General features: G+C 32.4%; 2 protein-coding genes across 2 annotated transcripts; both read left to right on the top strand.

Moving 5' to 3' along the window:
- Positions 1-251: 251 nt before the first annotated feature.
- SCAMP5 (SCAMP family protein) lies at positions 252-4,788 on the top strand. Its single transcript, XM_039036273.2, has 12 exons — positions 252-479; positions 1,067-1,180; positions 1,264-1,326; positions 1,568-1,601; positions 1,694-1,816; positions 2,176-2,238; positions 2,334-2,427; positions 2,659-2,704; positions 2,848-2,915; positions 3,069-3,117; positions 3,685-3,750; positions 4,557-4,788. Exons 1-12 carry the CDS (start codon positions 423-425, stop codon positions 4,587-4,589), a joined length of 810 nt encoding a protein of 269 aa, XP_038892201.1. The 5' UTR covers positions 252-422; the 3' UTR covers positions 4,590-4,788.
- A 1,821-nt stretch (positions 4,789-6,609) lies between these two features.
- On the top strand, positions 6,610-11,125 carry LOC120081424 (phosphoribulokinase, chloroplastic-like). Its single transcript, XM_039036272.2, has 6 exons — positions 6,610-6,793; positions 6,887-7,531; positions 8,097-8,181; positions 8,282-8,366; positions 8,455-8,699; positions 10,671-11,125. Exons 2-6 carry the CDS (start codon positions 6,975-6,977, stop codon positions 10,920-10,922), a joined length of 1,224 nt encoding a protein of 407 aa, XP_038892200.1. The 5' UTR covers positions 6,610-6,793; positions 6,887-6,974; the 3' UTR covers positions 10,923-11,125.
- The last annotated feature ends 1,983 nt before the right edge of the window (positions 11,126-13,108 follow it).

Here is a 13,108-nt window from a genome sequence, read left to right as displayed (position 1 = left end):
GGTGAAGTTGTAATTACTACCCTACTTTAAAGAGTTATTTTTTCTCCTTCTGCACAAAAATAATATTCAACAGTAGAAGGGCTAAAAAATGAAACCAAAGGGCAAAAAATGAGAGAGTATAAACAAAAGTATAAGAAAACTTTTGGAATTGTCCCAAGTCTTAAGTTCAAATTCAAATTTTAAAAAATTGAAATAAGTTTGAATTGAAAAGAAAAGAAAAGAATATAATATAAATTCAAAAAAGAATCATTGGCTAAAATTTCCAAGCCAGATCCCGCGTAGCAAACAAGCACCGGTAATAAAAAGGCATTACAAGAGGAAACCTTCACTCAACTCTATCGCTAACCACTCACCGCCTTCTCGCATTTCTCCTCTCTCCAACAAAACAATTTTGCTCAAATTTAGGGATCTGAAAATTCGCTATGAATCGCCACAATGATCCCAATCCATTCGAGGAAGAAGAGGTCAATCCATTCTCGGTAAATTTTTTTTCTCTCTCTTTCGTGGCTTAATCGCAGTTTTCTATAGATCTATGCATCTCTCATTTCTTGTTTCATGCGATTTGTATTCGGCGAGTGTCGCGATCGGGTTCTGAGTTTTGAGAGGGTGAGAGTGAGGTTGTTGGATTGTTCTTTAAGCTGGATCTGAGGGAAATCTTGCTAAATTTGGTGGAATACGGTTAGCATATGGCTGCTGAGAAATATCTTGGGAGAATTATAGGAGTGGCGTGGAACTGTTGAAGGACAAAGTAGAAATTCAGGTTTGGAATTTGAAGGATACTAAAAGTAGACTTACAGTAGTAGTAGTTGTTTTGGAAATACTGAGGAAGACGATTTCGTTTCATCATTTGCGATTGAAAATGAGCGTCATTACAATCTGTGTGGAATTGTTATTTGAATATGCATAAATTGAAAGGAATTGTTTGTTGATTATTGACAATGCTCTACTCATTAGTAGTACTTTTGTATTCACCTGTAACATCATCTGATATCTGTAAGTAAGCCAATCATGTTTGTTCTTAGGAGGCTTGAAATGGTAATGATATCACTTGTTGTTACATTTGCAGAAAGGTGGTGGTGCTCCTGGATCAAAGTTTCGAATCCCCCAAATGGTATCAGAAACTCTGGGCTTTGGACAGAAGCATGATGCTACAGTAGATATCCCACTGGATACGATGAATGTAATGACTATCATATTATCTCCTTCTTGCTTGCATTTTTTTTTTTTAAATTGAAGAAGTAATGTTTTATTTGGTTTGTGTAGGATCCGAAGAAGAAGGAGAGAGAGCTTGCTGCTTGGGAAGCAGAACTCGCTAGGAAAGAAAAGGTTATTCTTTGATATCCATGATTTGTGTTCGTGTGAGGCTGAATGATACTACCTACTGCTTGGTCCATAACTTGACAACATATATGAATACATTTTTGTAGTTGTTCACATGCCCATTTCTTTATGCAAGTTGATTTTGTTTTATTCGATTCCATTCCGAAAAAAGACAATAAAAACAAAGATGTGATATTTCTTATTGTGTAGTGGTTTACTCACTGTTCTTATGCCTCATTTTTACCAGGAAATCAAAAAGAGGGAAGAAGCTGTTTCTAAAGGTTGTTGATGCTACAAGAAATGGCATACAATGTTGTTTGCTCTTGTTTTTATGAAGCTATTGACAGTCTATAACCTTTTCTATATTGCACAGCTGGTGTCCCTGCTGATGATAGAAACTGGCCTCCATTTTTCCCCATTATTCATCATGATATAGCTAATGAAATACCAGTACATGCTCAGAAGTTGCAGTACTTGGCTTTTGCTAGCTGGCTAGGTATGCAAAGTTAATTGTCTCTCCTTTTTTTTTTCTTTCCCTCTCTCTCTCTCTCTCTCTCTCTCTCTCCCCTTTTATTTATTTACTTTTTAATTTTTACTAATAAAAAAAATCACATCTGGTGCATTGTATTTGAGACAGTAATTGATCCCCACACCCACATTTTTAGTTGTATAAACTTAATCCAAATATTTGAGTTTAAGCATTCTTCAAAGAGTTGCTTTTCTATGTGTGTATAATGCTCTTCACCTCACTCAAGTTCTTGCCTTGCCTCTCATCCTTGACATTTTCATTTCTAAGCGTGTGCCATGCAACGTAGTTATTTGAACTCTACATTTTATCCCTTGATGTTTTTGCAGGTATAGTTTTGTGCTTGGTCTTCAATGTTATTGCTATAACTGTCTGCTGGATTAGAGGCGGGGGTAATTACTTTACTCTCAAATTTCTTTTTTTGTGCAATGGGTTACCTTAAGCTGCAACAAATGGATTTGTTGTTGACTGTTGTCACCACTTGCAGGAGTCAAAATTTTTTTCCTTGCTGTAATATATGCCATACTTGGAATTCCTCTTTCCTATGTGCTATGGTACAGGCCTCTATACCGTGCTATGAGGTGAGATCGAATGATCTTTATATTTCATTCTAATGGGTTAAGAGGCTTTCCTTTATTGGGTTACTTTCTTCCCTCGTATTCACCCAGCCGCTCTTTTCTTCTGCTCTCTCATTATATTCTTGTTATTAACTTCCTAAGATGCTACTGTTGTTTTTGCTCATTATCCTATGCTGTAGACAGTATGCTGACTGCTGATGATATTTTGTATTGCTCATGTTATTTAACTTGCAGGACAGATAGTGCCTTGAAGTTTGGTTGGTTCTTCATGTTCTACTTGGTATGAAAACTAAATACTGTAGTGAATTTTTTTCTTTCAAGATAAGGATAGTTTTATCCCTTATTTTTATTTAGTAGTCATAATTATTTTTGGGTAAGAAACCTTGTTTACTAGTCATTAACTGAGTTTCCACCACCGTGCAGCTACATATCGCATTTTGCATTTTTGCTGCCATTGCACCTCCCGTCGTGTTTCATGGGCAGTCATTGACGTAAGTTTATGGCTATCATTTCAGCTTCTAATATGCTTCAACCTCAATATGTTTATGAAATGAAGTTCCATTCTTATGCCTGTTCAAGTAGCTCCTATTTTTTTCGTTGTTGTCACTTGCATTGTGCTAAATATATCCTTTAAACATTTTCAGGGGCATCTTAGCAGCAATCGACGTCTTTTCTGATCATGTCTTGGTTGGGGTAAGTTTCAAATAGATAAAAATATACAACTATAAATCTCGTAGACTGTCTATTTATTTATAAAGAGGAACGGTGGATCTGATCAATTTTCATCATGATAGAATGGTGAACATAAAAATTGGACTGTCTTTGTTGCCTCACCCATGCATCTTTTTAGGTCCTGCTTCGTGCTTAAAAATTGAGTTTAAACTATCTTACTTGGTCTTGGCTCTCTTGCTAGTCATTCTTTAGGCATAAGCATATGCAGCTTTCTAGGTTCCTTAGCAATGTCAATAGTGTGATTTTGTACTCGCTGATGATTTTACGCCGTTAGATCTATATGAGAGAACTTTGAAAAATGTTTGAATATGCTTCTGGTGGTTATTATTAGGACTGTTACAATTACAATTAGTTACGTTTTCGTAGTATTTAGTGATTGAGTGACGTGATTGCTTTGAACTGCTGTACCAATAGAACCACATTTGAACGGAATACAAACATAAATGTAACTGAAGATCAGATTCTCCCTATTATTTGTTAGCGCTCATACTATTCCGAGTTTGACTGATATTGGGATTTTCTTTGCAGATATTCTACCTCATTGGATTTGGCTTTTTTTGCTTGGAATCACTTCTTAGTTTGTGGGTCCTTCAGGTAAGTCATGAATATCTCGAATTCTCGATATTCTAATTTCCTTATGATTTATCTTCTTCTTAGTCCTATTTGGTAATCAATCATCTTATTTTTAGTTTTCTTTTTTGGAAAATTAAGCTTTTACCATGGTCGTGAGGAAAATTTTCCATACTCCCACCCTTTATTGGGTGTCACATCAACATGTATTAAAGAATAGTGTGATACCCACTACATTGTGAGGTCCATTAGTATTTATGAAGGCAAATTATAACATGAACTATGATATGCTCATGTAGTACTAGAGATTTTCTTGTAGTTTTCTTGATTTATCACTCTACTTCCTAAAAGCATTAATTTTTTTTTTTTTAGAAAAAGAGAACACTTAATTTCGTTTCGGAATCTAGCACCATTTGGATTGACTTGGAAAAAAGTGTTTTTTTTTTTTTAAATTCATTTTTATTTAAACACTTTTGGTAAAAATTGACTAAAATATATTTGAAAAATTATTTTAGGTGGTTGCCAAATACTCTAATTTCTTACCAAATGACTTATTTTTTAAATTAAACACTTGAAAATATAATCCAAACACATTTATAGTTTAGTGTCATTTTTTTTTTTTGAAGAAAGTGGGAGGCTTATAAAAAATTGTGAGTAAGCATGTCTAATTTTTAAAGAAAACCAGAAACAAAAGGTTTTGAGAGTTCGTTATTTGATTTTTGCCTTCTGCATTTTTTTCTTCTATTAAATTGCAAAAATTTGGTTATATTTTGGATCTGTTCAACGTCTTATTTTTTCTCCTTATTTATTTATTGTAATTATTTTTGCAGAAAATCTATTTGTATTTTAGAGGAAACAAGTGATGCAAAGTGAGAGATGAAGCAACGGTTGCGATGTGGCAGCTGTTAAATCCTTGGGTTGATATTTCTTGTGGCGGGGAGTATGGTCATTGTATTCTAGGATTTTTTTTCCCCTTTTTAATGAGCTGAGAGATAGATGTGGATTCTAAAGTTGATTGATTTGATATTGTTGATGTGATATAAATATATAATTTTGCGCAAATTTGGTGCTGTATTTTTGTATGGTCTATCATATCATAGATTATTTAATGTTGCTTGCTGCGTTGGATTTTGGTAAAATATTAGAAGTGTGGTTTGTTCCACATCGATTAAATTGAAAAATGGGGATGAGCTCCAAGCATGTAAAGGAACCTATGCCTCTAGTTTCAGGTTGTCCCCGTTAAAAACACTTTAAGTTTAGTGTGTTAACTCTAATTAAATTCCTTTTGTATTCTCTAGTTGGAGAGTAGAAAAAAGGTGCGAGTAGTTAAAAGTTTTGAGAGGGTGCTCTTGTAATTGGAATCACGAGTATTTAAAAGCTTTGAGAGGATGCTCTTGTAATTGGAATCACGGGAGAGAATTGTTTTGTGTGATTGTAACAAATTTTCACAAAGTGGATTTAATTCTGGTAGGTCGATTTTCTCCGAATTGGGAGTTTTTCACGTAAATTCTTGTGTTTTCAGTTTTATTGTTTTCTTTTAATTTCTCACAAGTGGTATCAGAGTCATGCCCCTAACTTAATCATGCTCGATAGAATTCTCGATGCTGAACAAAGATATATAGTGGGGCCATGGAAGTAGTCATGGTGTGGTCCGTGGTTGAACTCTATTGGATAGGCAGTATGTCAAGTGAAAAGGAGTTAACCTAGATTTGAGGGGAGGATTGTTGGAAATGCGATCAAAGTCTCACATTGATTATCAAGGGAGGATCATGGGCATATAAGTGATGATGACTATCTCCATTGATATGAGGCCTTTTGGGATGAAACCAAAAACAAAACCGTGAGGATTTATGCCCAAAGTGGACAATATCAATTGGCATACGGGTCTGTCGTGGTTTGAATCTCCCTACCTCTAATTATATTTAAAAATAGTTATATAAATAATAATAATGTGGGGTGTATACTTGAAAATTAGTTGGGAAGAAATTTGAAAGGCATTGGTTAGTAATTAACAGAAAAGACCACATTTTGGATACTTTATTTTTCTATTTCAAGTCACCAGAAACATAAAGTGCTAGTTATCTGGTAGTTTAGATTGTTAGTTCTTCCAAAGTCGAAGAACTAAATTCTTTGATTATATTAATAAATTTAATTCAGAATAAAACAAGAAAAATAAGTCTAATTTTCTCTTTGTATGTTGGCTAAAACTAATTTTCTTTTCAGTATAAAAATTAAGCTGAATGAGATTCTGAAGAGGTTCTTCAATTGGTACCATCATTGAAGTGGTCAAGTGAACTATTTCTCACACTGCTCATTTTTCTCCCTCTCATTATTGGCACCAAACCCCTTAAAAATGAAAATGTCAGCATAATTTTCCATGAAAATTTTATTTCATGTTTATAAATATGATTTTTTGCCCTTTTAAAATGAGATTCAAACCTCAAATCTTTAGAGGTAAGAAATACATTGATCGTCATTCTCATGTAATACTTGTATACATAACAATGTCTATTCACCACTTTACTATTGAAAGTTTCTTTTTCTACCATTGATGAATTAATAACAGTCAAGATCCAATTGCAGGGGTTACTTTTAATAAATTACAATCTAAAATGTAAATATAAATCTAAGATTGTTCGATTATATATGGTCTTCTCAAACAACCTTCTCTTCTTTTCATTGAATTTGTGGTCCAAATTTGATGGAGGACATTGAGAAACTGTACAGTTCAAAGAGCCAAAGATTGAGTAATTTGGATTTCAGAGTTTTCACCTCTTCTCCATTCTACACCTCTCACTCCTCATCCATAAACATCCAATCCACCATTGCCACGTGGCATAAAAATATCCAAAACTGAACGAGATCCACCACAAAGTTCCTCTCATCACTGTTGTCATCAACTCATCAAGAACTCCATCTTCAATCAGAAATCCAACATTTCAACTTCTCATAAGAAAAACTAGGAAATGACAGTTTTACCAATGTCCAATGTCAAAAACTCACACATAACCGCTCTTTCCAACCTAAATTTCACTAAGCAATCAGGGGTAATTGAAGAAACTTAGCAGTAAGTATATATTATAGCATTTTCCTTTTCAAGTAGTTCTCTGTTTTCTTGATCCATTCTAAATCTTTGTGTTCTAAATCTTTCCTCTGCAAGGAAAAAAAAGAAAGGAAAAGAGAAGGCCAAACCCATTTTATGCTTCAGAAAACCAATTTAGAGTAACCAAAGATCCAAATTTCAGACCATGGCAACAGTCTCTACAGCCAAGTCCCTAAACTACATAAATTTAGTCTTTTCATCATCAAAAACAAGCTTAGGACGTCACCAAGAACAGGTAATTTTCTTCACAACTGGAAAAAAATCCAAGAGAGGCAAAGGCAACCCAAACCCATGGCTGATAACCTGCTCAGCTGGTGACCAACAGACAGTTGTGATTGGTCTAGCAGCAGATTCAGGGTGTGGGAAAAGCACTTTCATGAGAAGGCTAACCAGTGTATTTGGAGGTGCAGCAAAGCCACCAAGAGGTGGAAATCCAGACTCCAACACACTCATAAGTGACACAACAACTGTGATATGTTTAGATGATTATCATTCACTGGATAGAACTGGAAGAAAAGAGAAGGGAGTTACTGCACTTGACCCAAGAGCCAATGATTTTGATCTCATGTATGAGCAAGTTAAGGCTCTCAAAGATGGAATTGCAGTTGAGAAGCCTATTTATAATCATGTTACAGGTCTTCTAGATCCACCTGAGCTTATTAAGCCTCCTAAGATCCTCGTCATTGAAGGTCTACACCCAATGTAAGTTCTTTTACCTCTAACTTCTTATGTCAGAATATGAATCCGACAACAAATATTCCTTTTTAAGTCGTTTACGAACAGCTGCTCAATCGATTAGTTATGAAATACCGATTAACTCTAGGCGTCTTATTAATATCTCTATGTTCATAGATACTTTGAGACATAAACTTCTCCAACCCTTTTTCTTCTTGAAGAAGGGCGAAAGGAATTGAATAGATATCTCCATTTTTACAACATCCTCGCCCTTCCTCCTGCATTCGATTCTTGTGAAGGGATCACTTGAAGTAAAGAGTTTTCAATGTTTTCTTATTTTCTATATATCACTGATCAACCAAACCTAGCTTTCCACTTTGTTATGAAGGGATTACTTGAAATGAAGAGTCCTTTTTGCTTTGCATCTTCATATGTTTTCTTATCCTCTGTTACCTGATCAATCAAAGCCAAACCATTCCATTTCCACAATAGAGGAGAAAGGATCCGCACTAAAATTTTATGGCCAAGACAATGTGAAACCATTTGAGGTAATTTTTATGAAATTTCATGCATTGGATCTATGTTTATGCAGGTACGATTCACGAGTTAGGGATCTTTTAGACTTCAGCATTTACTTAGATATCAGCAACGAGGTCAAATTTGTTTGGAAGATTCAGGTATACATTAATCAAATAGTATATACGAATCAAGTAGGGCAGAGTATTATTCTACTTACTCTACAGTTCCAATTAGAAATTGAAATCAAAACGATTGCAGAGAGACATGGCAGAGAGAGGCCATAGCCTTGAGAGTATCAAAGCAAGCATCGAAGCACGAAAACCAGATTTCGACGCATATATCGGTAATAATTAAGCTTCAAAATCCGCCATAGATAATAAGATGCAAAGAAAAACTTACTTGAATCTGAATGGCGATTGTTTTGGATTTAGATCCACAGAAGCAATACGCAGATGCGGTGATGGAAGTGTTGCCGACGCGATTGATTCCAAATGACAATGAAGGGAAAATTCTTAGGGTTAGATTGATAATGAAAGAAGGAATAGAGAATTTCAATCCAGTTTACCTGTTCGATGAAGGATCAACAATCTCATGGATTCCTTGTGGAAGAAAGCTTACATGTTCTTATCCTGGAATCAGGCTATCTTGTGGCCCTGAAACTTACTTTGGTCATGAGGTAATCTTGTCTCAACTCATGCATTTCATGCAAACACTTTTATTTCTTATTTCTTTTTTTCTCTCTCCATTTTAAGATAAATTAACAGTTTTGTGTTTAATCGTTCGGGTTCTTGTCTATTAGTTTAAATTTTCTTTGCTTTACTTCATTTCGATATTTATACTAGAAAATTTTGGGTGTTCTCTTAAATGCACCTATCTTGATGCATCTAATATAATATAATACTATCAAGTGGCGGTTTTAATTTTTCTAATTTTTTTTTCCAATTTCTTTTTTTGTGTGCTAAAGGAGTGAGGAACATATAATTAGATGAGCTACACACAATCTACTTTTAAAATATTTATTTTGATCTCTATAATTTCAAATTTGGTTTATTTTGGTCTCAATAATTTCAAATTTGGTTTATTTTAGTCCATGTATTTTTAAAATATTTATTTTGGCCTTTGAAATTACAAGAATCAAAATAAACGTTTTAAAAGTATAAGGTCCAAAATGAAATAAAATTGAAAGGATAGAGACCAAAATAAACTAAAAATTAGAAGTATATAGATCAAAGTAGTATTTAATTAAAAATATGGTTAGCTTTGTTTGATAACTATTTTGTTTTTTAAAGTTAAGTTTATAGATACTATCCCTCGTAAGTTTCTATTCACCTTGCACTAATGTTTAAAAAACCAACCCAAAATTTGACAAATAGAAATGTATAGTTTTCAAAAACTTATTTTTTTTTTTTAAATTTTGACTTAAAAGTTAAGTGGTTCTTCAAGAAATGTGAAAAACCATAGTGTGTAGTTTAAGAGAAAACAAAACTTAAAATTTCAAAAGAAAAATACAAAATCGTTACGAAATGAGGTCTAAACTTTTATTTAGTTACATGGGTCTATTGTGAGTCTTCACATTTTCAATTTTGTATCCAATAAATATTTGAAGTTTCAAGTTTGTGTCTAATATGTACTTAACCAATTTGACTTATATATATATATATATATATATAAAGAAACTCATGGACATACTAGACATTGGACATAAAATTTAATTTTATATCTAATATATTAGTTTATTTCTTAAAAATTTTAATACATCAAAGATCTATTAGATATGACATTGAAAGTTCAGGGACAAACTTTTTAAGTTCAGTGATATGTTTTTTTAACACAGATTTAAAAGTTGGGAGAGAGGGGTTAAAAACATTTTTCAATTAGTGAAGGGTGTAATTGGAATGTATTTTTAAGTGATTAATTTAAAAAATAAGTAATTTTGAAAAAAAAAAATTAAAATGTTTTGACAACTGCTCAAAATAACTTTTGAAGTGTATTTTCAATCATTTTTATAAAAAATATTTAAATAAAAATGAGTTAAACTTTTTTGTTTTGCAAAATGACTTAAATTTTCATGTTTGTGTTAGTGGTCAACTTTATGAGTCTGATATATTTGGTTCATCTCTCTAGGAATTTAATGGAATCATTTAATGGGCTAGTTTAATAATAATAAAAAAAAGGTTTATGCTTAGCCTATTTTATTTCTAAATTTTCAAATGGAACTTGCAAAAATCACTAGTGAATTAAATGGGAGTGTTATATAATCTCGAATTTTTAATTCTAAATGTTACAATTAAGTCTTTACAAATAGTAAAATACACATATCATGATATCCATCTCTTATATTCGAAATATCTTGGATATGATACGTAGCATTTTAAACTCTAAATTATTTACGTTTATGATCTTAGGATTTAGAAAAATGCATTATATAAACTTTCTAAGACGCACATCTATATTATGAATAACTCTCTCTAATAAAACGGTTCTTCCTCTCTCTCACAGATGTAGCTAACACACTATTAGTGAACCACGTAAATCTCTCTATTGATTCTTTTGTTTTCTTAGTTTGTCGACACCATAACATCTTAAAGTTTTGATCATATGCCAAATTAAAATTCATTGATAAAGATTTGTTTTGCGGTAATTTCAGGTAACTGTGTTGGAGATGGATGGACAGTTTGATAAATTGGATGAGCTTATCTATGTAGAAAGTCATCTAAGCAACATTTCCACCAAATATTATGGTGAAATTACTCAACAAATATTGATGCACTCTGATTTTCCAGGAAGCAATAATGGAACAGGCCTTTTTCAGACCATTATTGGTTTGAAAATTAGAGACCTTTATCACCAAATTATAGCCCCCAAACAACTTTCTCAAACTCAATCAGCAAAGGCCTAGAAGTCTCTTTCATTTTTAAATTTAATTTATAAATGATAGTGACTTTTAAAATGGTAATTGATATCTTTCCAATTTGATTTGTTAATTAGTTGGTATAAGTGGTAGTTTTGTGATATAGGGAATTAAAAATATTGTTAAAATATGTAAGTACAAGGATATTGTAGAATAAGAAAAATGGTTTAAAATACCATTTTTTTTTACTACTTTTGAAATTTGTCAATTTTAGTTATTATATTTTTAAATATCTAATTTTAGTCTATGAAATTTCAATAAAGGTTGAATTCCTCCAAGTTAATTTTTATCCAAATTTGTTATAGAATAATAATAATTTCAACTTAAAAAATGCAGATGTGATACTAAATCTACACGACCGAGGACTAACAAAAATATGAAAGTTGCACAATCTAGCATATGATTTACAAGATCTCATTAATAAAAAAGACAAAAGAAATGAACATGAACATGAACACTTTTTTTTTAAGTACAAATAACAAAAATAACTAAAAAAAAATAGAGATCAATACTAAGGTGCATCTTAGGTTGTATGCAGTTCACTGCAAACACATCATAGGAAAAATTAAAAAATATTTGAGTAAGAAAAAGAAATTCATGTGGCAAACTGTGATTGTATAATTTAGTTGGTTGAGAAACAATACCATAGTTGAGATATATTAGTGAGAGACAATATCTTTACTACATGACATTTTAGATGATTTTTTTTTAAAAGTGTAAGTTTATGATAAAAGTAAATGATATCAGAGTTTAGTTAGAATGTAAATATTATTACAGATAATGAAAACAACTTCAAAGTTGTTAGAAATTAGTTACATACAAGTGTCTTTATATACATTTGTATTTTCTTGTACAAGTAAGAGAGTGGAAAAAAATACAGAGAGATCAATATAGCAAATCAGACTTATCTTGTATAATTCTTTTGTAACTCCCCTATCAAGATCATCAGCTTTTCTGCGAACATATGCTGCCTTTGGCCGAACCACGTAAAACCTTCTTATTCTTCATCTTCCATGAGCTTCTTTACTCTATCATGTACTTCTTTGACACCGATTGTGTACCTCGGCACTCCCATCGTGTAGACTCTCCTCCACATCGAACCTCATCGTCTAGACGATCTTTAGTAAAACTTTCATCGTCTAGATGAATATTGCCTCATGTCTAGACGAATCACTGTTTTACCTTCAATCAACTAGACGATAGCTGGCTTCATCGTCCAGGCGATCTCCAGCAACATCTCCCTCAGGTTCTCCCTTTTTTTTTTCTCTCGATTTCTTTCTGCAACAAAGAAAAGAAAGAATAGTCATTGAAAGTCTAGAATCCTCAGAGTGCTTGAAACTAATCTCAACCATCAAAATGTAGGGTGAAGATTATTCTTCACATGGATTGCGCTTTTAGCACACTGTTTTTGAGTTAGTGTTGTTCCACCAAATCAACTTTGTTTCAAGTTTACAATGTATCTCGCTGCCCATTAAACCTATAAAGCCCAATAGTGTAGGGGTGGGAGAATTTAACATAGGAAATAGGTAATATATATAGAAAAATAAAATGTGGTTGATGGAGAAGAAAAACAAAGGGATTGAGGTTATTGATTAGTAACATAAACCTTAATATCCATGAGGGTTGCTATTGAAGGTTTGGTTGAAATGAAACTTTGGGATGGAGAATATTTTTAGAGATAGAAGGGAGGGGAAGGCAAATAGTTGAAATGAAAATAAGAATAATTAAGGCAAAAAAATTTACTTTATTTCTATTTAGTCCTTAAGTTTTCAAAAATGATACTCTTGACCATTGAAATATGAGTTTTGGTCATTGAAGTTGCAAAAGTAACATGTTTAGTCTTAATATTATAGTTAGTTTTTGTGTAACTTTGCGTAATAACAATAATAACAATAATAATAACTATAACAATGTCCACTAAAAAAAGTCATAATTGGAAATATTGATTCAGACTAATTATTTTTCTTGGAAGCTTTAATCATAAACAAACACGATAAAGGCTAAATTAAATTTGATTGAAATGTTGACGACTAAGTTTACCCATATAAAATTACATAGACTAAAATAATACACATCTTATAATAAAAAGACCAAAGTGATATTTTCGAACCAGAAATTTTTTGAATTACGGGAATACATGGTACTCCTTTGTTCGTATTATAATTTGGCCGTCC

The sequence above is a fragment of the Benincasa hispida genome, chromosome 11, assembly GCF_027475165.1.
Source record: "Benincasa hispida cultivar pf3 chromosome 11, pf3_genome.v1.1, whole genome shotgun sequence".
NCBI lineage: Eukaryota > Viridiplantae > Streptophyta > Magnoliopsida > Cucurbitales > Cucurbitaceae > Benincasa > Benincasa hispida.
This window is presented reverse-complemented; position numbering and strand designations above follow the sequence as displayed.